The sequence below is a fragment of the Indicator indicator genome, chromosome 16 (genome assembly GCF_027791375.1).
Source record: "Indicator indicator isolate 239-I01 chromosome 16, UM_Iind_1.1, whole genome shotgun sequence".
In the NCBI taxonomy this organism is placed as follows: domain Eukaryota; kingdom Metazoa; phylum Chordata; class Aves; order Piciformes; family Indicatoridae; genus Indicator; species Indicator indicator.
The window spans coordinates 1,402,624-1,428,988 of NC_072025.1; the positions used below are offsets into that span (position 1 = coordinate 1,402,624).

The window sequence follows — 26,365 nt, forward strand, 5'->3', positions numbered from 1 at the left end:
CTGGCAGCCCAGCAGGCAGCTGTGTCCCTCAGGGGTCTGCACTGGGACCAGTGCTGTTCAACATCTTTGTCACCAACATTGGCAGTGGCATTGAGCAACCGTCTGCAGATGACTCCCAGCTGTGTGGTGTGGCTGACACACTGCAGGGAAGGGATCCATGCACAGGGACTTGCACAGGCTCAGAGCTTGGCCCAAAACAACCTCATGAAGTTCAACAGAGCCAAGAGCAAGGTCTTGCAGCTGGGTCAGGGCAATCCCAAGCACAAATCCAGGCTGGGGGAAGACTGGTTGTGAGCAGCCTGAAGGCCTTGGGGGTGTCAGGTGGTGACAAACTCTCCAGGAGCCAGCAATGGTCACTGGCAGCCCAGAGCCAGCTGTGTGCTGAGCTGCATCCAGAGCAGGGAGAGCAGCAGCACAGGGAGGGGATTCTGCCTCTCTGCTCTGCTCAGACCTCACCTGCAGCACTGCCTCCAGCTCTGGGGCCCCCAGCACAGGAAGGAGCTGGAGCTGCTGGAGAGGATCCAGAGGAGACCACAAAGATATCAGAGGGCTGGAGCTTGGGCCAACCTCTTCAGCCTGCCCCAGTCCCTCTGGGTGAATCCCTTCCCTGCAGTGTCTCAGCCACACCACTCAGCTTGGTGCCATCAGCAGCCTTGCCCAGGGTGCCCCAAAGCCACTGCCCATGTGCCAAACATGGTAACCAGCACTGGTTCCAGTGCAGACCCCTGGGGGAGCCCACTGGTCCCCCTGTCATACAGAAACCCAGAAGTATTTTGCTTACTCCTAACCATATCCTGAGGAAGCTTTCACAGCACCAAACCTCCAGCCAGGAAAGCAGCAACCTACTGAGCTGCCAAAGCCTAACGGCAGAATGAAGAGTGCCCACTCCTTGAGTGCCCTGCTGCTGGGGTCAGCACTGCTCAGGCTGCCCCTTGCCAAGCCCTGATGGACTGCCTTTAAAAGCCCAGGATCAGTGAAGTGCAATTTAAAGGCTGCCTGGAGGGAGGATGCTGATGTGAGGGAGGTTCAGCAGATGCTGACCCAGGCTACCTCTCAACTTTTCACTAAGCCTCAACCACAGCTTTCACCAGAGGGGCAGAGAACAGCCTTGGTTATGTCACAGAAGCATAGAAGCAGGGTGGAAAACATCTCTAAGATCATCAGGTCCAGCTGCTAACCCAACACTGCCAAGTCCACCCCCAAGCCATGCTCCTCAGCACCACATCAACACCTATCTCAAACCACTCCAGGGGTGGAGACACCACCACCTCACTGGGCAGCCTCTTTCATGTCTTGACAACCCTTTGGGGGAAAAAATTGTTCCTCATGCCCAGCCTAAATCTTCCCTGCTGCAACTTGAGGCCATTTCCTCTTGTTCTGTTGCTTGTTACATGGGAGAAGAGAAAAACTCTCACCTGGCTCCAACCTCCTCCCAGGGAGCTGTAGAGAGCAATGAGGTCTCCCTCAGCCTCCTCTTCTCCACACCAAACACCCCCAGCTCCCTCAGCTGCTCCTCCCCAGCCCTCTTCTCCAGACCCTTCCCCACCTTTCTTGCCCTTCTCTGGACCTACTCCAGCCTCTCAATGTCCTTCCTGGAATGAGGGGCCCAGAACTGAACCCAGCACTCTTTGCCATCTCTGGTTTTGGGGAGTGTTTTCTCTTTTCCATTTGTTCTCATTCATGCCCTTCAACAGGCTGAGGGAGCTGGGGGTGTTCAGCCTGTAGAAGAGAATCATAGAATCACAGAACTGTCAGGGTTGGAAATGACCTCAAGGCTCAGCCAGCTCCAAACCCCTGCCATGGGCAGGGACACCTCACACCACAGCAGGTTGCTCACAGCCACCTCCAGCCTGGCTGCAAAACCCTCCAGGCATGAGGCTTCCACCACCTCCCTGGGCAACCTCTGCCAGTCTCTCACCACCCTCATGGGGAGGAATTTCTTCCTAACATCCAATCGGAATCTCTCCCCTTCTAGTTTTGCTCCACTCCCCCTAGTCCTATCATTACCAGGCTCTGGGAAGGCCAAATAGCAACCTGCCAGTACCTGAAGGGACTCCAAGCAAGCTGCAGAGGGACTGTTCCCAAAGGCCTGCAGTGATAAAACAAGGGGCAGTGGTTTGAAATGAGAGCAGAGCAGACTGAGATTGGATATGAGGAACAAGTTCTGCACCAGGAGGCTGTTGGAACTCTGCAACAGGTTGCCCAGGGAAGTGTTTGAGACTCCATCCTTGGAGCTATTCAAAGTGAGGCTGGACAGGGCTGTGGGTAACCTGCTCTGGTGGAGGATGTCCCTGCTGAGTGCAGAGGGTAGGACTGGATGACCTTTGGAGGTCACTTCCAGCCCAATGCATTGCATGGTTCCATGATTCCAGAGTGTGTAAGGACAAAGGCAGAGCTCTGAGCTCCTTGAGCTCAGCTGGGTGGTCCATCAGCTGTTGTGCTTCCTCAAGCCCCCACCTCAGCATCCACTCAGTCACTAACCCAGGCTGACAAATGCCATCAATAACCCCACTCACAGGCCAGGCTGATAGGAATCCATTGGGTTCCTTTAAAGCTTTCTGTTTTCTCCCAGTTTCATTGAAATGATTTTGGCCTTCCTGCCCCAGATGCAAACCAGATGTGCTGGAGAGGGACAGCCTGCAGGAGCCAGAGGGAAAAGCCACGAGGGCAGAGGCAGGTCGCACCCATTCATTACCCAGGGCCTGGGGCTATTTCTGCTGCATCTCTGTCATTACAGAGCCTGGAACTGTGATGTCACTCCAGAAAGCTCCTCTGTGGCCCAAAGGAGAGAGCAGCAGGGGAGTCAGAAGGCTCTGCTGCAGACTCCTTGTGCTGAGCAAGCGCTTTGGAACGCTGCGCTCCCAGCCGGCACTGCTCCCTCAGCCACTGTCAGGCTCTGGCATCCCACCTGAAGCACCCAGGATTAAGCCAGGCTTAACCAGCTCTTTCCAAGAGCTCCCTCATTGTGCTGAGAATATCAGCAAAGAATCACAGAACCATAGATTTTTCCTTGGGTTGGAACAGACCTCCAAGCTCATCCAGTCCAACCACCAACCCAAGCCCACCATGAGCATCAAACCCTGGCCCCAGGTGCCATGGCCACAGGTTTCTGGAACACCTCCAGGCATGGGGACTCCACCACCTCCCTGGGCAGCCTCTTCCAATCCCTCACACCACTCCTGCAGCAAAGAAATGTTTCTTTCTCTCCAACCTAACCCTCCCCTGGCACAATTTCAGGCCAGTTCCTCTCCTATCACCTGAGACTAGGGAGCAGAGCCCAACCCCCAGCTCACTGCAACCTCCTCTCAGGAGCTGCAGAGAGCAATGAGGTCTCCCTCAGCCTCCTCTTCTCCACACCAAACACCCCCAGCTCCCTCAGCTGCTCCTCCCCAGCCCTCTTCTCCAGACCCTTCTCCACCTTCCTTGCCCTTCTCTGGCTCTGCTCCAGCCCTCAATGTCCTTCTGGCAGTGAGGAGCCCAGAGCTGAACCCAGCACTCAGGCTGTGGCTTCAGCAGTGCCCAGCCCAGGGGCACTATCCCTGCCTTGCTCCTGCTGCCCACACCATTGCTGCTCCAGGCAAGGCTGCTGGTGGCCTTCTTGGCCACCTGGGCACTGGTGGCTCATCTTCAGCAGCTGCCAGCCAGCACCCCCAGGGCCTTTTGCACTGGGCTACATTCCTGCCCCTCTACCCCAAACTTGGAGGCTTCATGGGGTTGCTGCAACCCAACTGCAGGGCCCAGCACCTGGCTTTGATGAATCTCATCCCATTGGCCTTGGCACAACAATCCAGCCTGGCCAGGACCCTCTGCAGAACCTTCCTGCACTCCAGCAGCTCAATACTGCCACCTGGTTTAGTGTTATCTGCAGACTGACCAAGGGTGCCTCAATCCCCTCATCCAGACCATTGATAAAGATGTTACAGAGAACTGGCCCCAGGGTGAGGAACACCACTGCTGAGCAGCCCCTAACTGGAGTTAGCTCCACAAGGGCATTGTGGCACAGGGCAGTTTAGGAGATGTTGCTGCTTGTGAAGATGACCAAATCCAATCTCATGTCATTAGATGCACACACACCAGACCTGCACTGCAGGTATCCTAGAGGAGCATCAATCAGCAGAGAGGCTTTTTGCAGGGGGTTGGGGGCACTCAGCCCCTTCCAGTACCTGAAGAGACCCTAGATGAAGGCTGCAGAGAGACTTTTCCTAAGGGTGTCTAGAGACAGGCCAAGGGGGAATGGTTTGAAGCTGAGGCAGAGCAGGGTTAGACTGGAGCTGAGGAAGAAGTTCTTCAGTCTGAGGCTGGTGAGACTCTGGAACAGGTTACCCAGGGAGGTTGTGGACATCCCGTCCCTGGAGGTGTCCAAGGCCAGGCTGGATGAGGCCTTGAGCACCCTGGGCTGGTTGAGAGGTGTCCCTGCCCACGGCAGGGGGTTGGAGTTGATGACCTCTGTGGTGCCCTCCAACCTGAGCCATTCTGTGATTCCCACAGCTGTGGGAAAACACAGGCTGAGGAGGGAACTGGGGAACTGAGTAATCCCAAACATGAAGTCTAACACTGAGAAAAAGCGCAGAAACACCAAACCCAGCATTAAAAATGTCAGGCTGGGTCTGGCAGCCAGCTGGGATTAGCTCACCCTGAATCCCTGCTTCAATAAAGCTCCCACATGAATTTCCTGAGTAAGGTAAAAAAGCTCTGGCTCACATTTAGGAGCTGCTGGCAAGGTTACCTCCAGCCCAGAGGCCTCCAACTAGCAGGCAAAGCCTGGCCCAGAAATGCAGAGTTCAGCTGATAATTCCAACACATCCCAGCCAGCACCACTGCCCCTGCAGCTGGCACCTAGGCAAGGGAATGAATCAACTGCACTGCCTCCAGCTCCACAGCTTCCAGAGCCCTGTGCAAGGGAAGGAATCAACTCCACTGCCTCCAGCTCCACAGCTTCCAGAGCCCTGTGCAAGGGAAGGAATCAACTCCACTGCCTCCAGCTCCACAGCTTCTAGAGCCCTGTGCAAGGGAAGGAATCAACTCCACTGCCTCCAGCTCCACAGCTTCCAGAGCCCTGTGCAAGGGAAGGAATCAACTCCACTGCCTCCAGCTCCACAGCTTCCAGAGCCCTGAATTCAACCACAGAAGTGCATCTCTAAAGCTGCCCAAAGTTTATTCTCCAGCAAGAAGTGGCTACAAGGCCTGGAGAGAAGATTTTTTTTTTTTTTAAGGAGGCAACCCCAGATCTTGCCAGGTTCTGTTGGATGCAGCCCAATCCACCTTAAGAAATAAACAACCAGGAATTTCCTGCTCTTCAGGCCAATTTGTGGATCTCCTTATGGAAAAGGTGATTCAGTTTCATTAGGATGTTTGTAAGACAGAAGACCAGCAACTGTCAGAGAGAAAGAAGAGCAACTGATGGAATCTGCCTGGAGTTCTGTAAAGTGCTTGACATTGTCCCCATTTGGTGGAGTCACTATCCATGGAAATGTTTAAAAACAGACTGGATGAGGCCCTCAGTGCATTGGGTTAGTTGATCAGATGATCTTGGGTGATAGGTTGGACTTGATGATCTCAAAGGTCTTTTCCAACCTGGTGAATTCTGTGATTCTGTGATTCATGACACCCTGGTCAGCAGGCTGGAAAAGCATGGACCTGAGGGGTGGCCCCTGGCAGGAGAAGGAATTGGCTGGAGGGCTGCACTCAAGAGAGTTGTGGTCAAGGGCTCAGTGTCCAAATGCAGAGCAGTGCCAAGTGGTGTCCCTCAGGGGTCTGCATTGGGACCAGTGCTGTTCAACATCTTTGCCACCAACATTGGCAGTGGCATTGAGCAACCCTCAGCAGGTCTGCAGATGACTCCCAGCTGTGTGGTGTGGCTGACACACTGCAGGGAAGGGATCCATGCACAGGGACTTGCACAGGCTCAGAGCTTGGCCCAAAACAACCTCATGAAGTTCAACAGAGCCAAGAGCAAGGTCTTGCAGCTGGGTCAGGGCAATCCCAAGCACAAATCCAGGCTGGGGGAAGACTGGTTGTGAGCAGCCTGAAGGCCTTGGGGGTGTCAGGTGGTGACAAACTCCCCAGGAGCCAGCAGTGGTCCCTGGCAGCCCAGAGCCAGCTGTGTGCTGAGCTGCATCCAGAGCAGGGAGAGCAGCAGCACAGGGAGGGGATTCTGCCCTCTGCTCTGCTCTGCTCAGACCCCACCTGCAGCACTGCCTCCAGCTCTGGGGCCCTCAGCACAAAACCCCAGCTGAACCCTGGGGGTCTCCAGAGGAGATGATCAGGACTGTCTGTATTGAAGACAGGCAGAGAAGTCAGCAATCAGTCAAAGGAATATTTCCCAGGGTTAAATCTGCTTCATCTCTGCCTTCCTGTACTCCTTTGCTGTTTCTCCTCCAAACACATCAGGTGCTTTGCTGAGCTCCACAGATCAGATCTGCTCCCCTCTGGACAGTGCTTGAGCATTCCATGTTTGGGGTACAGCACCCACCCCAACCTGCCAGACCTGTTCAAACTCTGCCCCCAGCTCTCTGATCACCCTTGAAGCACTCAAAGGCCACCACAAGGTCTCTCTGGAGCCTTCTCCTCTCCAGGATGCCCAAGCCCAACCCTCCCAGCCTGGCCTCACAGCAGAGGGCTTCCAGCCCTGCCAGCATTGCTGTGGCCTCCTCTGGCCCTGCTCCAGCAGGTCCCTGTCTGTGCTGTGCTGAGGGCTCCACTGCAGGGGGGGTCTCAGCAGAGCACAGCAGAGAGGAGAATCCCCTCCCTGCCCCTGCTGCTGGGGACGAGCCCAGGGCAGGGCTGGAGCTGGGATGGGACTGCACAGTGCCTGCTCCCATCCAGCTCTTTACAGGCTCAGGTTGGCCATGAGGAACAATTTCTCCCCCAAAGGATTTTGTCAAGCCCTGGCAGTGGCTGCACAGGGCAGTGGTGCAGTCCCCATCTCTGAAGGGATTTAAAAGCCACAGACATGTGGTGCTGAGGGCCATGGCTTCGGCAGTGCTGGGTTAAGGGTTGGACTCCATGATCTGAAAGGTCTCTTCCAACCCAACAGTTGTGTGGTTCTGCATGGGGAAGCTCCACAGGAGCAAGCACCAAGCATGCCCATGGGGGGAAGCTTTTCCAAGGTATTGCTCAGGGTGATGCAAAATGGCCACAGCTAGGGGGGAGGGTTCTTAATGCTTTTGTATGCCTGGAAATCAATCATCTGCAAAACGCCTGCACTGTTTTAAGCTCAGCACTAACTCTTAAGATCCCTCTTGTCCTTTCATCTTCTCTATGGCAGCCTTTGCCCATAAAAGTCCAAATCCCCACTCAGTGTGACAAAGCCAAAGGCTCAGCTGTCTGGCAGGAGGTTTATCCCTCCTCCATCTTCATTAAGGACTCCAAGCCCTGCTAGGATGGCAGCTGCAGCTCAGGAGAATCCTTTCTGCAAACACAGCAAACAATGACTTGATTTGCCTACCCCAAAGTGCTGCCCTGAGCTTCAGCCAGCCTGCTGCAGGGTGGCTTTGGGGCAGGATTGCTCCACAGCTGCTTGCCACGTGCTCTGCTGAGCTTTAACCTCACCTCCACCTAATGGTTAACCCCAGAGGTCAGGCAAACCAAGCTGCTGCCTGCCTCTGCTGCCCTGCACTGCGCCACTGGGGGTCAGAGAATGGGGTGTGTTGGAAGGGACCTCAGACATCAGCCACTCCAACCTCCCTGCCACAGGCATGGATGCCTCTCACAGGCTCACAGGATGTCAGGGGTTGGAAGGGACCTCTGGAGATCTTCCAGTCCAGCCCCCTGCCAGAGCAGGAGCATAGAATCCAGCACAGGTCACACAGGAACACATCCAGACAGGGCTGGAAAGGCTCCAGAGAAGGAGACTCCACAAGCTCTCTGGGCAGCCTGCTCCAGGGCTCTGTCACCCCCACAGGGAAGTTCCTCCTCATGTTGAGGTGGAACCTCCTGTGCTGCAGTTTCCATCCATTGCTTCTTGTCCTATCCCAGGGCACAGTGAGCAGAGGCTGTCCCTGTCCCTTCCCTCCTGACCCCCAGCCCTCAGCTATTGACAGACATCGATCAGATCCCTCTCAGCCTTCTCCTCTCCAGACTGCACACCCCCAGGGCTCTCAGCCTCTCCTCCCCAGGCACTGCTCCAGGCCCTTCAGCAGCCTTGGAGCCCTCCCTTGGACTCTCACCAGCAGATCCCTGAACCTCCTGAACTGGAGAGCCAACTAGACTCAGCTGCTCAAGGCCTCATCCAACCTGGCCTTGAGCATCTCCAGGGTGGAGGCAGCCACAACCTCCTTGGGCAACTTGTTCCAGAGTCTCACCACCCTTGTCCAGCTCTGTAGACCTCAGCACAGACAGGGGCCTGGTGAAGTAGGGCCAGAGGAGGCTACAGCAGTCCTAGCAGGGCTGTGAGCCCTCTGCTATGAGGCCAGGCTGGGAGAGTTGAGATGATTCAGCCTGGAGAGGAGAAGCCTCCAGGGAGACCTTGTGGTGGCCTTTGAGTGCTTCAAGGGTGATCAGAGAGCTGGGGACAGAGTTTGAGCAGGGCCTGTGGTGCCAGGCCAAGGGGGATGGTTTGAACTGGAAGAGGGAGACTCAGACTGGAGAGAAGGAAGAAATGTTTGCCCCTGAGGGTGCTGAGAGCCTGGCCCAGGCTGCCCAGAGACGTGGGAGCTGCCCCATGGCTGGCACCATTGCAGGTCAGGTTGGTTGGGCTGTGAGCAACCTGCTGTAGCTGCAGCTGTCCCTGCTGGAGCAGCCTGCTGGAGCTGCAGCTGTCCCTGCTGGCTGCAGGGGGGTTGGACTGGATGACCTCTGGAGGTCCCTTCCAACCCAAACCAGCCTGGGATTCTCTGATAATAACCAAGATGCTGATCATCCACCTGGGCTCTTCTGCCAGCCTAGGGCATGGCAGTTCCCACATGTATGAGGAAACAGGGCACACAGATGGCACTGGAGAAGAGAAGGCTGAGAGGGAATCAGATCAACACTTAGAAATCACTTAAGGGTGGGTGTTCAAGAACAAGGGGCCAGGATCTTTGCACTGTGCCCAGTGATAGGATGAGGAGCAACAGATGAAAACTGGATCCCAGGAGGTTCCACCTCAGCATGAGGAGAAAATTAGAATCATAAAACTGTTAGGGCTGGAAGGGACCTCAAGGCTCAGCCAGTCCCAACCCCTCTGCCACGGGCAGGGACACCTCACACCACAGCAGGTTGCTCACAGCCACCTCCAGCCTGGCTGCAAAAACCTCCAGGGATGAGGCTTCCACCACCTCCCTGGGAAACCTGTGCCAGTCTCTCACCACCCTCATAGTATAAAATTTCTTCCTAACATCCAATCTGAATCTCCCCACTTCTAGTTTTCCTCTATGGCCTCCCACAGTCCTATCACTCCCTGACACCCTACAAAGTCCCTCCCCAGCTTTCTTGGAGCCCCCTTCAGATCCTGGAAGGCCACAAGAAGGTCTCCTCAGAGCCTTCTCTCCAGACTGCACAACCCCAACTCTCTCACAGTCTGTCCTCATAGCAGAGCAGCTTCAGCCCTCTGCTCCTGCTCGTGGCCCTTCTCTGGACACCTTCCAGCACCTCCAGATCCTTCCTGGAACAGCCCTCTGCTCATCCAATTTTTTTGGTGTGAGGGTGCTGGAGGCCTGGAGCAGGCTGCCCAGAGAGGTTTTGTGGAGTCTCCTTCTCTGGAGACTTTTAAGACCCAGCTGGTTGTGTTCCTGTGTGACCTGCCATGGGTGACCCTGCTCTGGCAGGGGGGTTGGACTCAGTTTTCAGAGGTCCCTTCGACCCCTCCCATTCAGTGGGTCTGTGATGTCCAGGATGATACAGGAAAACAAAGCAGAGGCAGAAGCAAGCAGCGGCCACCTGCACTGACTCCAGAAGTAACTCTCTTGCTTTCAGTTTCCATCCATCAACAACCACTGGAGGCATCAAAAGTAAAAGCAGCACAAAGTAATCTCATTTCCTCTGTCTCTCCACTGGATCCAGTGGCAATAAGCATTTCTGTGCCATAAAAAACAATTTCTGTGCTATAAATAAGAAGAGAAAGCCTCTCCCTTGTGAAGACACAGGGGACATATTCAGAAGATGTTATCTGCTTTATCTGCTGCCTGAGGAAACAATTTGTTGGAATTCCCAGAGCTCACTGTGACACCATCAGGTGTCATTGAGCAGATAAGAGATGGCCCTGCTCCTGGGCCAGCAAACAGAATTGCTTTCAGCAGAGATGTTGAGTGGGCAGCACTCACCTTTTGTGCTGGGGAAAGCCACAGGGATGGCAGAAACACTTAAAAAGCCAAAATTTGACAACTGCTCCCACCAGGGCTGGCTGTAGTCCCTGTCCTACAAGGACTCCTTGTTCCCAAGCTCTTGATTCGGGCCTCCAAGGGTGACCAGCACAGCATCAACCTGGCATGACACCAGCACCAAAGCCCACATGTAAATCAGGTATGAGTTCCCAAGCCTCAAATAAAACCATCAAAAGGGTCTCAAGAAATAGCCCTGGCACCCAAATCTGTATTTTGACTGGCAGAAGTGCAGGGAGGGAAGAAACAAAATCCCTACCAGAGCAGTAACTTCTCATTGCAGGACTGTTAAAAGCCAGGGGCAGGTTTACTAGGGGTAGAAAACCTCCACTTTGGCTATGAAGTCCTCATGGAAGCCTTTCAGGACATCACAAACATCCCTACACCATCGCTGCAGCATTTGACAGCCAGTGAGGACTGGAACAAAAAGCTTTCAGGGAGGCTCTTCCCTCATGCTTCCTAAAATGTGCACCTTGGTAACTGAGGTTTAAAAGAAAAGCTAAATACAAAATCAAATCACAGAGCCACAGGTGCAAGGACTTAGTGGGAGAGGAAAAACAAACTGGTATGAAGAGAGTCAGTTACAGAATCCCAGCATGGGGGGTTGGAAGCACCTCTGGAGCTCATCCAGTCCAACCCCTGCTCAAGCAGGGCACCCACAGCAGCTTGCCCAGGATCACAATGGCCAGGGGGGGTTGGAAGCTCTCCGCAGAAGGAGATTCCAAAACCTCTCTGGGCAGCCTGCTCCAGGCCTCCAGCAACCTCACACCAAAGAAGTTGCTCCTCTTGAAACCTGTTGGGTTCCAGTTTGTGCCTCTTGTCCTGTCCCTGGGCACCACTGAAATGAGTCTGGCCTCATCCTCTTGCCCCTCACCCTTTAGCTCCTGCTGAGAATTGACAAGATCCTTGTCAAGACTGACCTTGAGTATCTCCAGCCTCAACCACCTCCCTGGGCAATCTGTTGCAGTGTTCCAGCAGCTCCTGGTGCAGAACTTGTTCCTCACCTCCAATCTCAATCTGCTCTGCTCTCATTTCAAACCACTGCCCCTGGGCCTGTCCCTGCAGGCCTTCGGGAACAGTCCCTCTGCAGCCGGCTTGGAGCCCCTTCAGGTACTGGCAGGCTGCTCTGAGGTCCCCCCAGAGCCTTCTCTTCCGCAGCTGAGCAACCCCAGCTCCCTCAGCCTGCTGGAGAGTATGAATGAGAACAAATGGCAAAATAAACCCCCCAACCCCTCAAAACCAGAGATGGCAAGGAGGGAAGGGAACAAGATGGGATGCTTGGAGATGTCAGTTTAATAATCTGCTCCCTGTAAGGCAAGTCCTCTGCCCTGCCAAGACAGGGGGTGAGGTACCCTGGGCTGCATCCAAAGCAGTGTGGCCAGCAAGAGGAGTGAGGGGATTCAGCCCCTCTGCTCTGACCCCACCTGCAGCACTGCCTCCAGTTCTGGAGCCCCCAGCACAAGAAGGACCTGGAGCTCCTGAAGAGGGTCCAGAGGAGGCCACCAAGATGATCAGAGGGCTGCAGAACCTCCCCTGTGGGGACAGGTTGGGAGAGTTGGGGCTGTTCAGTCTGGAGAGGAGAAGGCTCCAGGGACACCTCAGAGCAGCCTTCCAGTACCTGAAGGGGCTCCAGGAGAGCTGGGGAGGGACTTTGGACAAGGGCTGGGAGTGCCAGGATGAGGGACAATGGCTTTGAGCTGGGAGAGGAGAGATGGAGACTGGAGATGAGGAAGAAATTCTTTCCAGTGGGGGTGGTGAGAGACTTGAACAGGTTGCCCAGGGAGGCTGTGGATGTCCCCTCCCTGGAGGCATCAACTCCTCCTCCCTGGAGGTGTTCAGGGCCAGGCTGGATGAGGCCTTGAGCAAGCTGGGCTGGTGGGAGGTGTCCCTGCCCGTGGCAGGGGGTTGGAACTGGATATCTTGAAGGTCCCTTCCAACCCAACCCATTCCATGATTCTGTGATTTCTCCTCTGGAAGCAACCTTGCTGGTGATTCCCAAGGGGGGAGCAAGAGAGGCAGCTTTGCACAGCCCTGCTTTCATACCTGCCTTCATTTTGGTGCAGACAGCTCAGGCCTGAAATTACCATTTTATGATCACTCCCCCATAACAAACTGGACTTTGGGGGTACCAAAATGTTTGCTGCAGATAGCAAATCCTGCACAAGAATAATGGCATTGAAGGCTGCTGCTGACAGAGCCAACCTGGATACTGCAGCCAGGCTGTGGAGTGAAAATGTTGAATAATTCAGCAATCAGAGCAAGAGCTGAACAAGGCCCTGTTTGATGCAGAGCCTGCAACTGTCAGCTCCCCCCAGCTGAAGAATAACAGCTTTCTGCCAGCCCTGCTGGAAAGCATTTGGTGCATGAGCCTTGCTCTATGACTCCTTTGTGCCACTGCTGCCAGCGGAGGCCTGCACAAATTCTTCCCTCGTTAGGCATCATCTGGACAATCTCTGTCCCCCTCTCACCTCTCCCTGCAGTGTTGGAGGGGCAAGGAGAAGAGAGTGAAAGCCCCTGGAATGAAACATCTGCCCCAGACTCTGAGCTGTGCACATGGAATCCTGGAATGCCTTGGGTTGGAAAAGACCTCAGAGATCACCAAGTCCAACCTATTACCTAACCCCTAACCCCTCCTGACAACTAAACCCTGGCTCCAAGGGCCACATCCAAGCTTGCTTTGAACACCTCCAGGGATGGTGACTCCACCACGCCCCTGGGCAGCACATCCCATGGCCAATTACTCTTTCTGGGAAGAACTTTCTCCTCACCTCCAGCCTAAACTTCCCCTGGCACAGCTTGAGACTGTGTCCTCTTGTTCTGTCCCTGCTTGCCTGGGAGCAGAGCCCAACCCCCACCTGGCTACAACCTCCCTTCAGGGAGTTGTAGACAGCAATGAGGTCTGCCCTGAGCCTCCTCTTCTCCAGGCTGAACACCCCCAGCTCCCTCAGCCTCTCCTCTCAGGGCTGTGCTCCAGACCCCTCCCCAGCCTCCCTTCTCTGGACACATTCAAGTCTCTCAATGTCCTTCTTAACCTGAGGGGACCAGAACTGGACACAGGACTCCAGGTGTGCTCTAACCAGTGCTGAGTATAGAGGAAGAATGACTTCCCTGCTCCTGCTGCCCACATTATTCCTGATGCAGGCCTGGATGCATCCCACCCCCTGCAGCCAGCAGGGACATCCTCCACTAGAGCAGCTTGCTCAGAGCCTTGTCCAGCCTGACCTTGAAGCTCTCCAGGGGCCATGGGTTAAAAATGAGCAGGAGTGAGTGGTGAGCACAGGAAGGAGCCTGCCCTCCCCCCTTCAGGTAAAGCCATTTGTCAGGGATAAAGCCTCTGAGGACACCACCTAATTGCTTAAAAATAGGATTGGATGTTAGGAAATTAGATTGGATGCTAGGAAGAAATTCTTCCCCATGAGGGTGGTGAGAGACTGGCAGAGGTTGCCCAAGGAGGTGGTGGAAGCCTCATGCCTGGAGGTTTTGGATGTGGCTGTGAGCAACCTGCTATAGTGTGAGGTGTCCCTGCCCATGGCAGGGGGGTTGGAACTGAGGTCGCAACTTGAGGTCGCTTCCAATCCAACCTATTCTCTGATTCTGTGAAAAGGGAATATTGTCAATTTTTACCTCCCATTAACACTGTTCCAAGCAGGAATGATGGAAAAAAGGGAATATACTCAGTTTTTACCACCCATTAACACTGTTCTAAGCAGGAATGAGGGGAAAAAAAGGGAATATACTCAATTTTTACAGCCCATTAATCCTGTTCTAAACAGGAATGATGGAAGAAAGGGGAATATACTGAATTTTTACATCCCATTAATCCCGTTCTAAGCAGGAATGAGGGAAAAAAGGGGAACATACTCCATTTTTACATCCCATTAATCCTGTTCTAAGTAGGAATGATGTAAAAAAGGGGAATATACTCAATTTTTACATCCTATTAATCTTGTTCTAAGCAGGGATGAGGGAAAAAAAGGGAATATACTCAATTTTTACCACCCATAAATACTTTTCCAAGCAAGAATGAGGAAAAAAATTTTTACCTCCTATAAATATTGTTCAAAGGAGGAATGAGGGAATAAAAAGTAATTTACTCCATTTTCACCTGCCATTAACACTCTTCCAAGTAGGAATGATAAAAAAAAGGAATATACTCCCAAAATTCAAAGCAATCCCAGGTGTTGTCCTGAGGCTTGTAAGCCAAGCAGCACCTCATGGCAGTGCAAGCAGCACAGCCACCTCTACAAAGGCCCAGCTCCTATTTTCTTTCCAAAGCAATCCCAGCAATGAACTCCTTTTTTTTTGCCCCCCAACAGTGATGCTGCAGGTGGACACCATCTGGGAAGGACATGGATCTGTTGGAAATGGTCCACCAAGATGATCAGGGGGCTGGAGAACCTTCCTTGTGGGGATAGGCTGGGAGAGTTGGGGCTGCTCAGCCTGGGGAAGAGAAGGCTGCAGGGAGACCTCAGAGCAGCCTCCCAGTACCTGAAGGGCTCCAGGAGAGCTGGGGAGGGACTTTGGACAAGGGCTGGGAGTGCCAGGACAAGGGGAATGGATTACAACTAGAGCAGGGTAGGTTTAGTTGGACATTAGGAAGAGCTTCTTGACTATGAAGGTGGTGGAACACCAGAATAGGTTGCAATGAGGCTGTGGACACCTCCTCCCTGGAGATGTTCAAGGTCAGGCTGGATTAGGCCTTGAGCAACCTGGAGGTGTCCCTTGCCCATGGCAGGGAGTTGAAACTAGAAGATATTTGAAGTCCCTTCCAACTCAAGCCATTCTGTGAATCTATGACAGCAGCAGCTCCCCTCTGCCACCAGCAGCCTGTCACACAGCACTGAAAATTGCATTTTCTTGCTTTTTCTTGTCTTTTTTTCTTTTTTTTTTTTTTCTTTTTTAAGCAATTGAGAAATCCCCACTGGGACCTTGAAAAATTTGCCTGTAAACAGCTGCTGAGAAAAATCTGTCTGGTTGTAGACACTGCTATGGCAGCACTTGTGTGACAAAGGAGCACATTGCAGCTGGTAAGGTGCCTGACAACTGGAAGACAGCAAATGTCACTCCAGCCTTCAAAAAAGGCAAGGAGGAGGAGCCAGGCAACTACAGAGCAGTCAGCCTCACCTCCATCCCTGGAAAGATGAAGGAGCAGCTCATCCTGGAGGTCATCTCTAACCACATGGAAGACAAGAAGGTTATCAGGAGTAGCCAGCATGGATTTACCAAGGGGAGATCCTGTCTGTCTAACCTGATAGCCTTCTATGAAGTTATGACCAAGTGGGTAGCTGAGTGTTGTGGGTGTTGTATAGCTTGACTTCAGTAAAGCTTTCGATACTGTCTCCCATAACATCCTCATAGAACAGCTCAGGAGATGTGGCACAGATGGTGGTCACTGAGGTGGATGCAGACTTGCTCCACCACAGAGCTCAGAGGGTTGTCGTCAGTGGCACAGAGTCCACTTGGAGGCCTGTGGCCAGTGGTGTTCCCCAGGGATCAGTACTGGCTCCAGTTTTGTTCAATATCTTTATCAATCACCTGGCTGAGAGCATCCTCAGCAAGTTCTGATGATACAAAGCTGGGGGGGACAGGGTGGCTGACACCCCTCAGGCTGTGCTGCCATCCACCCAGAGCTGGACAGGCTGAGAGCTGGCTGCAGGCAAACCTCAGGGAGTTCAATCAGGACAAGGTCAGGGTCCTGCAGCTGGGGAGCAGTCACAGCAGGCACCAGGACAGGTTAGAGGCTGCCCTGCTGGAGAGCAGCTCCACAGAGAAAGACCTTGGAGTGCTGGTGGGCAGCAAGTTCTGCATGGGGCAGCAATGTGCCCTGGTGGCCAAGAGACCAATGGGAGCCTGGGGTGCAGCAAGAAAGGTGCCCAGCAGGGCTGGGGAGGTTCTTCTACCTCTCTACTCTGCTCTGCTGAGACCACAGCTGGAGTGTTGTGTCCAGTTCTGGGCTCCCCAGGTCAAGAGAGACAGAGACCTGCTGGAGAGAGTCCAAGGGAGAGGCAGGAGGATGCTTAGGGGTCTTGAGCATCTCCCCTGTGAAGAGAGACTGAGAGCCCTGGGGGTGTTTGGTCTGGAGAAGAGAAGGCTGAGAGGGATCTGATCAATGTCTATCAGTAGCTGAGGGGTGGGGGTCAAGGGGAGGGGGCCAGGCTCTTTTGGGTGGCACACAGTGATAGGACAAGGAACAATGGGTTCAAACTAGAAGATTTCACCTCAAGGTGAGGAGAAACTTCTTCACAATGAGGGTGACAGAGCCCTGGAGCAGGCTCCCCAGGGGGGTTGTGGAGTCTCCTCTCTGGAGACTTTCAGACCCCACCTGGCTGCATTCCTGTGCAGACTCCCCTGGGTGATCCTGCTCTGGTGGGGGGTTGGATCTGAGGATCTCTTGAGCTCCCTTCCAACCTCTGCTATACTGTGAGACTGTGACAACACCAGGGGCAGACTCCTCACCCAATACCTGCCTGGGGACCTTGGGGCACACCTGAGCCAGGCAGAGATTTGCTGCCTCTGCATTTCTGCTGAGAACTGGGGGAGGAGGGAAGGAACCAAAAGAGTAAGATGCTGATTCCATCAGCTGCACTCCAAGCTCCCCAGCATGGTTTCTGTTTCACTTGGTGCTGAGCTCAGCAGGATGCTCGTGGGCTGCAGCAGGCACAGCAGCAAGGGGAAGGTGCCAGGGAGGGCTGGGGAGCAGCTCACCAAGGACCCACCTCTAAAGGTGGAAGTTTATGAAATGCAGCTGGGTTTCCACTTCAGCTGAGTGCTTCCAGCTCACCTAACCAGACAGAAACCAGGGAGTGCTGCTGGACAGCAATTCCACCAGCAGCCAGCAATGTGCCCTCACAGCCAAGAGGGCCAAAGGTCTCCTGGGGTGCATGAAGAAGCAGGTCAAAGCAGGTTCTCCTGCACCTCTATTCCACCCTGGTGAGGTTACCTCTGGAGTCCTGTGTCCAGTTCTGGGCTCCCCAGTACAGCAGAGACAGGGAACTACTGGAGAGAGTCCAGCAGAGGTTGCAAAGCTGCTGAGGGGCCTGGAGCAGCTCTGGGAGGAGCAAAGGCTGAGAGCCCTGGGGCTGAGAGCCTGGAGAAGGGCAGCCCCAGAGGGGAGCTGAGCAATGCTCAGCAAGAGATAAAGGGTGGGGGGCAAGAGAATGGGGTCAGACAATCTGTAGTGGTGCCCAGGGACAGGACAAGGGGCAATGGGCACAAACTGGAGCCCAGGAGGTTCCATCTGAACAGGAGGAGAAAATTCTGTGTCATGAGGGCACTGGAGCCCTGGAACAGGATGCCCAGAGAGGTTGTAGAGTCTCCTTGTCTGGGGACACTCCAAACTTGCCTGGACATTCTGATCCTAGGAAACCTGCTGTGGGGGCCCTGCTTTAGCAGAGGAATTGGGCAAGATGGTGTTCAGAGGTCCCTTCCATGATGGAATTTTCATAAGGGGGTGTAGTGACAGGACAAGGGACAATGGCTTTGAGCTGGAAGAGGGGAGATGGAGACTGGAGAGGAGGAAGAAATTCTTGCCAGTGAGGGTGGTGAGACACTGGAACAGGTTGCCCAGGGAAGCTGTGGATGTCCCTTCCCAGGAGGTGCTCAAGGCCAGGCTGGATGAGGCCTTGATCAAGCTGGGCTGGTGGGAGGTGTCCTTGCCCATGGCAGGGGGTTGGAACTGGATGAGCTTAAAGTCCCTTCCAACCCAACCCATTCCCTGACTCTGTCTAATGTCAAACACACTGCAGAGGGACACTCCTGCTCTCAGCACTCACCTCTAGGCACAGTGGCTGCTACTTACAGCTGCTGGCTGCTGTCACCACGTTCAGATGGCACTGACAGCTTGCTCTGACAGCTGTCCCCAAAGGTGCCATTTGCACCAGGCTCACAGGAACCTCACACAACACAAAACACAAACAGCCCCCAAACAATGGCCTGAGCCTACTCCAAACAGGGAAAACAGAAACCCAGCAAAGCTGCAGATGAAGAGAGACCCAAGGAGGAAAACCCTTCAGGTGGTTCCACCTCCCCTCCGGCCGAGCAAGCAGCACGGTGACAGCATTCCCGGGAACGGGGCTTTGGAGCAACCACTCCTGACTGCTCACACACTCACTGAATGGCTTCAGTCCAGTGGGATCCTAGACATCATCTACTTCCATCTCCCTGTCTTAGGCTGGGACAGCTCTCAATTAGATTCAACAACCAAATTGTTTGGGTTGGAAAAGAACTCTAAGGTCATCCAGTCCAACCCACAACCCAACCCCACCGTGGCCACACATTTCTGGAACAGCTCCAGGGATGGGGACTCCACCACCTCCCTGGGCAGCCTCTTCCAATCCCTGACCACTCTTGCACTCCAAACTACCCCTCCCTTGGCACAATTTCAGGCCAGTTCTTCTCCTTCTATCACCTGAGACCAGGTTGCTCAAGGCCTCATCCAACCTGGCCTGGAACACTTCCAGGCTTGGAGCCTCCACACTTTCTCTGGACAACCTGTTCCAGTGCCTCACCACCCTCACAGGGAAGGATTTCTCCCTGATGTTTCCTCTCATCCTGTCACTTGTTGCATGTGAGAAGAGACCAACTCCCACCTGGCTCCAGCCTCTTCTGAGGTAGCTGTAGAGGGTGCTGAGGTCTCCCCTCAGCCTCTTCTGCTGAACACTAGGATGCATTTCCTGCATCCTGACTTATTCCAAGGTAATTAATTAGAAGCTTAGAATGGTTTGTGGTGGGAAAGCTCTCTGAGATCATTGAGTCCAACCATCAACCCAATGCCACTGTGGCCATTCAAGCCATGGCCCCAGGACCATGGCCACACATTTCTTGAAGAGCTCCAGGGATGGGGACCCCACCACCTCCCTGGGCAGCCTCTTCCAATCCCTGACCACTCTTGTACTCCAACCTACCCCTTCCCTGGCACAATTTCAGGCCATTTCCTCTCCTCCTATCACCTGAGACTAGAGAGAAGAGACCAACCTCCACCTCACACCAACATTTCATTTGGCTCCAATTCCATACTCAAGAATTCTCTTCCCTTGAGTCACAGAATTGCTGAGGCTGCAAAGATCACCCAGTCCTCACAGTCCCACCACTGCTGCTGAGCCACTGCCACTGAACCACAGCCCTCAGCACCACATCCACACAGCTTTTAAATAGCTCTAGGCATGGAGACTCCCAACACCTCCCTGGGCAGCCTCTTCCAGGCCTTGACATCCCTTTCAGGGAAGAAATTGTTCCTCATGTCCAACCCTGGCACAACTTGAGGCCATTTCCTCTTGTCCTCTCACTTGCTGCAAGTGAGCAGAGCCCAACCCCCACCTGGCTCCAGCCTCCTCCCAGGGAGCTGTAGAGAGCAATGAGATCTCCCTCAGCCTCCTCTTCTCCACACTAACCAACCCCAGCTCCCTCAGCTGCTCCTCCCCAGCCCTCTTCTCCAGACCCTTCCCCACCTTTGCTGCCCTGCTCTGGCCCTGCTCTGGCTCCTCAATGCCCGTCTGGGAGTGAGGAGCCCCAGACTGACCCCAGCACTCCAGGTGTGGCCTCCCCAGTGCTGAGTCCAGGGGGACAATCCCTGCCCTGCTCCTGCTGCCCAAAGGTGATGTGCAAGCAGGGAAACACCAAAGAGGTTAAGAGCTGTGAGTAAACCCTGAGTTGCTGTGCTCTGCTCCCTGGAGCAGCAGTGGCAGCACACACAGGTGGGTGGCTGCCTGCTTACAGCCAAGCCTGAGCTGAACAGAATTCATTTTAAACAGGCAGAGGGACAAGATGTTGATGGAAGGTGGTGCATGAAGAAGAACAACAAAAAGTTGGGGGGGGAAATCACAGAAGTGTGGCACCTGAACTTAGGAAGAAGAGACAAAGGTGTTCCCAGCACAAATCCAAGGGATGCCACAGAATGCCAGGGGCCAGAAGGGACTTCAAAAGCTCATCCAGTCCAACCCCCTGCCAGAGCAGGATCACCCAGAGCAGGTCACACAGGGACACATCCAGGTGGGTCTTGAGTATCTCCAGAGAGGGAGACTCCACAAGCCCCCTGGACCGCCTGCTCCAGTGCTCAGGAATCAGGAGGTCAAAGCTGCAGATGGGTGGAAGGGGAACATCACCCCCAGAGCAGCTCTGTGCTGGACATCCCTTGGCTAGGACATCTCAGGGAGGGGAGCAGAAGCAGCAGCCTGCAAGGCTTCTCTTGAAGCTGAAAGGAGGTTGTAGCCAGGTGGGGGTTGGTCTCTTTTCCCAGGCACCCATCAGCAGAACAAGAGGACACAGTCTCAAGCTGTGCAGGGGAAGTTCAGGCTGGAGGTGAGGAGAAAGTTCTTCCCAGAAAAAGTAATTGGCCATGGGATGTGCTGCCCAGGGAGGTGGTGGAGTCACTGTCCCTGGAGGTGTTCAAAACAAGCTTGGATGTGGCCCTTGGAGCCAGGGTTTAGTTGTCAGGAGGGGTTAGGTGATAGGTTGGACTTGATGATCTCTGAGGTCTTTTCCAGCCTGGCTGATTCTGTGATTTGGGGCTGGCTGGGGCTGGTGCTGGCAGAGCAGCAGCAGAGACCTGGAGGCAGCTGGAGATGCACACCAGAGGCCATCCAGCTGCCAGATTGCAAAGGAATGCAAAGTGCTGCTCCCAAAGCCAAAGGAATCACAGAGATGGCTCACAAGAGTCAGATCTTTCACCCTAAAACCAGCTGCACACCTTGCAGAAGGGCCAGGAAGAGGCTCAGTGCATCCCTTCCTGTCCCTAACTCGGTCGCAGGGGCAGAGCAGCGTCACCAGTAGGCTGCTGGTGCTGCTCACCTCCATCCAGGAGTGAAGGAAACCTAAGCTCCAAGTTTTGAAACAAAGTGGGAACAAGGAGGATCCTGATAACAAGGGAGCTTCAGATTGCACCCTGCTGGACCTGTCTGCACCCTGTCTCCATGCTGGACAGTGCAAAGTAACAGCAAGTAGTGAGAGGAAAGCACAGAAAGGTGCAGCTCCTGGACATCCTGCCTGCAGACACAGACTCATGGAGTCAGGGCCATGTCTGGGTCTGCACCTCAACTGCTTGGCTTCAGGATTAGAGACACACAATGGGTTGGGTTGGAAGGGACCTTGAAGACCATCCAGATCCAAACCCCCTGCTATGGACAGGGACACCTCCCACCAGCCCAGCTTGCTCAAGGCCTCATCCAGCCTGGCCTTCAACACCTCCTGGCAGGAGGCAGCCACAGCCTCCCTGGGCAACCTGTGCCAGTGTCTCCCAACCCCCATTCTCAAGAATTTCTTCCTCATCTCCAGTCTCAGTCTCCCCTCTCCCAGCTCAAAGCCATTGTCCCTCAGCCTGGCACTCCCAGCCCTTGTCCAAAGTCCCTCCCCAGCTCTCCTGGAGCCCTTCAGGTACTGGAAGGTTGCTCTAAGGTCTCCCTGGAGCCTTCTCTTCTTCAGGCTGAACAGCCCCAACTCTCCCAGCCTGGCCTCACAGGGGAAGTTCTCCAGCCCTCTGATCACCTTCATGGCCCTCTGTGCTCTCAAACCAGCATTGTGACCTCACTGGGTCACTGCAGTGACAACCATCAGCTGCAGACTCCCAGAACCTGCTCTGGGGTCTTCTCATCAACTCCAGCAAGAAACAGCTCTACAAACCCTTGCAGAGCAACAGGAAGAACGCTGGTAAGAGCAGGAAGGTGGAGTTCTCTTCTCTGTGTGCTCCAACAGAATTCACACAGCTTCAGGATGCTTGTTCACCAAAAAAAAAAAAAAAAATCACTTTTTTTTTTTCTCATTCCTTCCCCCTTCAGTTGGTTGCTTCACAGGGCAAAGCCCATCCCAAATGACTTTAATCATTTGCTAACTCCAGATTAAATCAGCTCAGTCCACTCTCCCTGATGGGAAAACAGAAAAAAAAACCCCAAACTTGTTGGCTCTGCAGAATGAAGCTGTTCACTTCTCCTCAGCTGAGGAGACCACAAGCAGTGGTCAGTCCTCCATCTGATTCCCAGGCTTCTGCTGGGGGCTGAACCTGACCCATTTCTTCAAACTCATCAGTGAGACACACAGAGTAGAAAATTTTTATCTGCACCTGCCAAAGAACTCTTTCAAAACAGGCAATAAATCCCCCATACTCCATCACTTTCCATTAGTCAAAGTACTTCAAACCTGAATAGAAGAAAATTATAGTGATAGGACATGGAACAATGGCTTTGAAGCTTGAGGAGGGGAGATTGAGACTGGAGATTAGGAGGAAATTCTTGCCAGTGAGGGTGCGGAGACACTGGCACAGGTTGCCCAGGGAGGCTGTGGATGTCTCCTCCGTGGAGGTGCTGAAGGCCAGGCTGGATGAGGCCTTGAGCAAGCTGGGCTGGTGGGAGGTGTCCCTGCCCATGGCAGGGGGTTGGAGCTGGATGAGTTTTGAGATCCCTTCCAACCCAACCCATTCTGTGATTCAAAGAATCTCAAGCCACCTCTCTCTGCCATGGCTTCAAAGAACGATGGCATGGCTGAAGCTGATGCTCACATCACCTGCAGACAGACTTTAAGGAACCAGAATGGCCTTTTGCAGCCCGGAATGCAGTTTGCCTTCTGGGCTGCATCAAAAGCAGCATGGCCAACAGGCCCAGAGAGGTGATTCTGTCCCTCCACTCTGCTCTGCTGGGAACCCACATGGAGTGCTGTGTGCAGCTTGAGGCCGTTCCCTCTTGTTCTGTCACTAATTCCCTGTCAGAAGAGACCAGCACCAACCTCTCCACAACCTCCTTTCAGGGAGTTGTAGACAGCAATGAGGTCTCCCCTCAGCCTCCTCTTTTCCAACTAACCTTCCCCAGCTCCTTCAGTCACTCCTCATCAGATCTATTCTCCAGGCCCTTCCCAGCTTCCTTGCCCTCCTCTGCACTCCCTCCAGCACCTCCACATCTCTCTTGGATTGAAGTGCCCAGAACTGAACACACCACTCCAGGTGTGGCCTCCCCAGAGCTGAGTCCCAGGGGACAATCCCCTCCCTGCTCCCTGCCAGGATCTGTTTTGGAATTCAAGCCTTTGTCTAGAAGACTTTGTTGGGGTTGTGCTGGGTGTGCTGGGAGCTGCTCTCCAGCTTTAGGGTGAAAATCACTGCTCATTGATAACCACAGAAGCATCCTCCTGACACCCACCCTGTAGGTATTGATAAGCATTGGGAAGATTCATAGAAGGGGTTGGGCTGGAAGGGACCTTCAAGATCATCCAGGTCTGACCCCCTGCCACAGGCAGAGACACCTCCCACCAGCCCAGCTTGCTCAAGGCCACATCCAGCCAGGCCTTGAGCAGCTCCAGGGAGGAGGCAGCCACAACCACTCTGGACAGCCTGTTCCAGTGTCTCCCCACCCTCACTGTCAAGAATTTCTTCCTCATCTTCAGTCTCAATCTCCCCCCTCCCAGCTCAAACCCATTGCCCCTTGTCCTGGCACTCCAAGCCCTTGTCAAAGCCCCTAAATGCTCTCTAAAGGTCACTGGTAACCCAAGAAAGGCTTCTTGATTTCCATATTCAAACTGAAACATCACCGGAACAGACCAGTCCTAAGAAACACTGGAGTGAAAACAGAGCATCAATACATCTGCCAGAAAGCTGTTTATAAATATCTAAGGGCTGGGAGTCAAGAGAGAGGGGAGAGGCTCTGCTCAGTTGCACCCTGGGATAGGACAAGGAGCAATGGAGAGAAACTACAGCACAGGAGGTTCCACCTCAACAGGAGGAGGAACTTCTTCACTGGGAGGGTCACAGAGCACTGGAGTCTCCTTCTCTGGACACATTCAAAACCCAACTGGATTCATCCCTGTGTGGACCACCCTAGGTCACAGGGGTACCCCCACCCACCCCAAACCACGCTGGGAGCTCATCCCCTTTGTTCCTCCAAACTTTCTCTACATCAACCCAGGTACCTCCAAACCTCCTTCACATAACTGAAGTTCACAGGCTCACAGGATGGTAGGGGTTGGAAGGGACCTCTGGAAATCCTTGAGTCCAATCCCCTGCCAGAGCAGGAGCATAGAACCCAGCACAGGTCACACAGGAACACATCCAGACAGGGCTGGAAAGTCTCCAGAGAAGGAGACTCCACAACCTCTCTGGGCAGCCTCTTCCAGTGCCCTGTGACACTCACAATAAAGAAGTTCCTCCTCATGTTGAGGTGGAACCTCCTGTGCTGGAATTGATATCCATTGCCCCTTGACCTATCCTAGGGCTGAGTGAGCAGAGGCTGTCCCTGTCCCCTCCCTCCTGACCCCCAGCCCTCAGCTATTGATAAACATTGATTAAATCCCCTCTCAGCTTTCCCCCTGCCCTGGCAGGGCAGCCCGTTGCAGTGCTGCCTCTCATCTTACCTCCAGCACGGGTCCCGCTCCCAGGATGATCTGCTCGACCCCGCTGGCAAAGCCCTTCTGGCTGAGGGCGGTGAGGTGGTGGATGAGGAAGTTGGTGCTCTGGGTCTTGCCGGAGCCGCTCTCCCCAGAGATGACGATGCACTGGTTCCTGCGGCGCTGCAGCATGGCGTGGTATGCCACGTCCGCCACCGCGTAGATGTGGGGCTCCAGCTTGCCCAGCTGGTGGTTGTCGTACATCTTGACATACTTGGGGTTGTAAATGGGCAGGAACTTGAAGGGGTTGATGGCGATGAGGATGCTGCCCACGTAGGTGTAGATCTTCTCCTGCTTGAAGCGGTTGCGGAGGTTCTCCAGCAGCGTTTTCTCGGTGAGGTCGGGCAGGCCGCAGAGGTCGTTGTAGTCCCTGTGGGGAGGCTGGGGGAGGAGGCCTCGCTCCACCATGCGGCGCCGCTCCTCCGTCACCCGCAGCCAGGACTGCAGGCTGCCGTAGTGGATGGAGCCGTCCAGGTTCTTCTCCCGCAGCAGGAAGCGGTAATCCTCGCCGCCGCTGCTGCGGTTCTCCAGGGCCAGGCGGGGCCACAGCATCATGCGCTGCACCGGGCAGTCGGAGGGGTTGAGGATCCATTCCTCCCCCCCGAACTCCTTCACCTCGGCCAGCACGTAGCATTTGGTCTTGTCCAGCCGCAGCCTGTCGATGAGCGACTCGAGGACCTCGGCAGCGGTGGAGGTCTTGCGGGCGGCGATGGGGCAGTAGATGGTGCCCTGGGCAATGCTGCCAGGGTAGATGTGCAGCGTGAAGTCGCTGTCCTCCAAGCGGCGCCTGCCTCCCGCATCATTCACGCTCATATTGGAGCCCTTCCCAGCAGGGCCCGCGCTGCATAGGCAGGGCCGGCCTCCAGCCGGTCAGGTCGCCATGCTGGCAGCGCTGCAGAAAGCACAACAAGCACGGGTCAGAGGCTGCACCTCGGGCAGGGATCCTCCAGACACCACTGGTGGGCACCGCGAATCAGGGAAGGGCTGAGGTGGGAAGAGACAAAGCTCAGAGCTCATCCACCACAACCCCCCTGCCACCAGCAGGGACAGCACTCAGCTAGGCTTGGTTGCTCAAGGTATCATCCAGCCTGGCCTTCAGCACCTCCAGGGAGGAGGCAGCCACAACCAGCCTGGGCAGCAGGTCTCACCACCCTCATACTGAAAAACTTCTTCCTCAGATCCAGTCTAAACCTGCTCTGCCTCAGCTTCAAACCATTCCCCCCACGGTGTGGTGACCATGGTGGTGCTGGGTTGATGGTTGGACTGGATGATCCCAGAGGGCTTTGCCAACCCAAACAGTTCTCTGATTCTCTGCTTCAATAAATCCTGTAGCAACCATCAGGCTGCCCTCCTCCACCGACCCAAATGCTTTCCATACTCCTCAGCAGATGCTTTTTCTGCCTGAACTTGGTAGAACAACAAACATCTGGGTCTTCTGCATCCAAACAACTTGAATCCAGCAGAACTCTGAGCCAAGCAGGAATCGCAGAATGGATGAGGTTGGAAAGGACCTCGGACATCATCTACTCCAACCCCCTCCCACCATGGACGGACACCTCTCAGCTAGACTTGGTTGCTCACTCAAGGCCTATTCCAACCTGGCCTTCAACACTTCCAGGGAGGAGGCAGCCACAACCTCTCAAGGCAACCCATTCCAGAGTCTCACCACCCTCATATGGAGAACTTCTTCCTCAGATCCACTCTAAACCTAC

General features: G+C 54.3%; 1 protein-coding gene across 1 annotated transcript in view; it reads right to left on the reverse strand.

Annotated features, from left to right (window-relative positions):
• The window catches only part of MYO9A (myosin IXA), a 189,488-nt gene extending 164,022 nt beyond the window's left edge, over positions 1-25,466 (reverse strand). The window contains exon 1 of the mRNA XM_054388264.1: positions 24,621-25,466. Coding sequence (XP_054244239.1) covers positions 24,621-25,466 — 846 coding nt within the window. The remainder of the gene's footprint in view (positions 1-24,620) is intronic.
• Between the last annotated feature and the right edge of the window lie 899 nt (positions 25,467-26,365).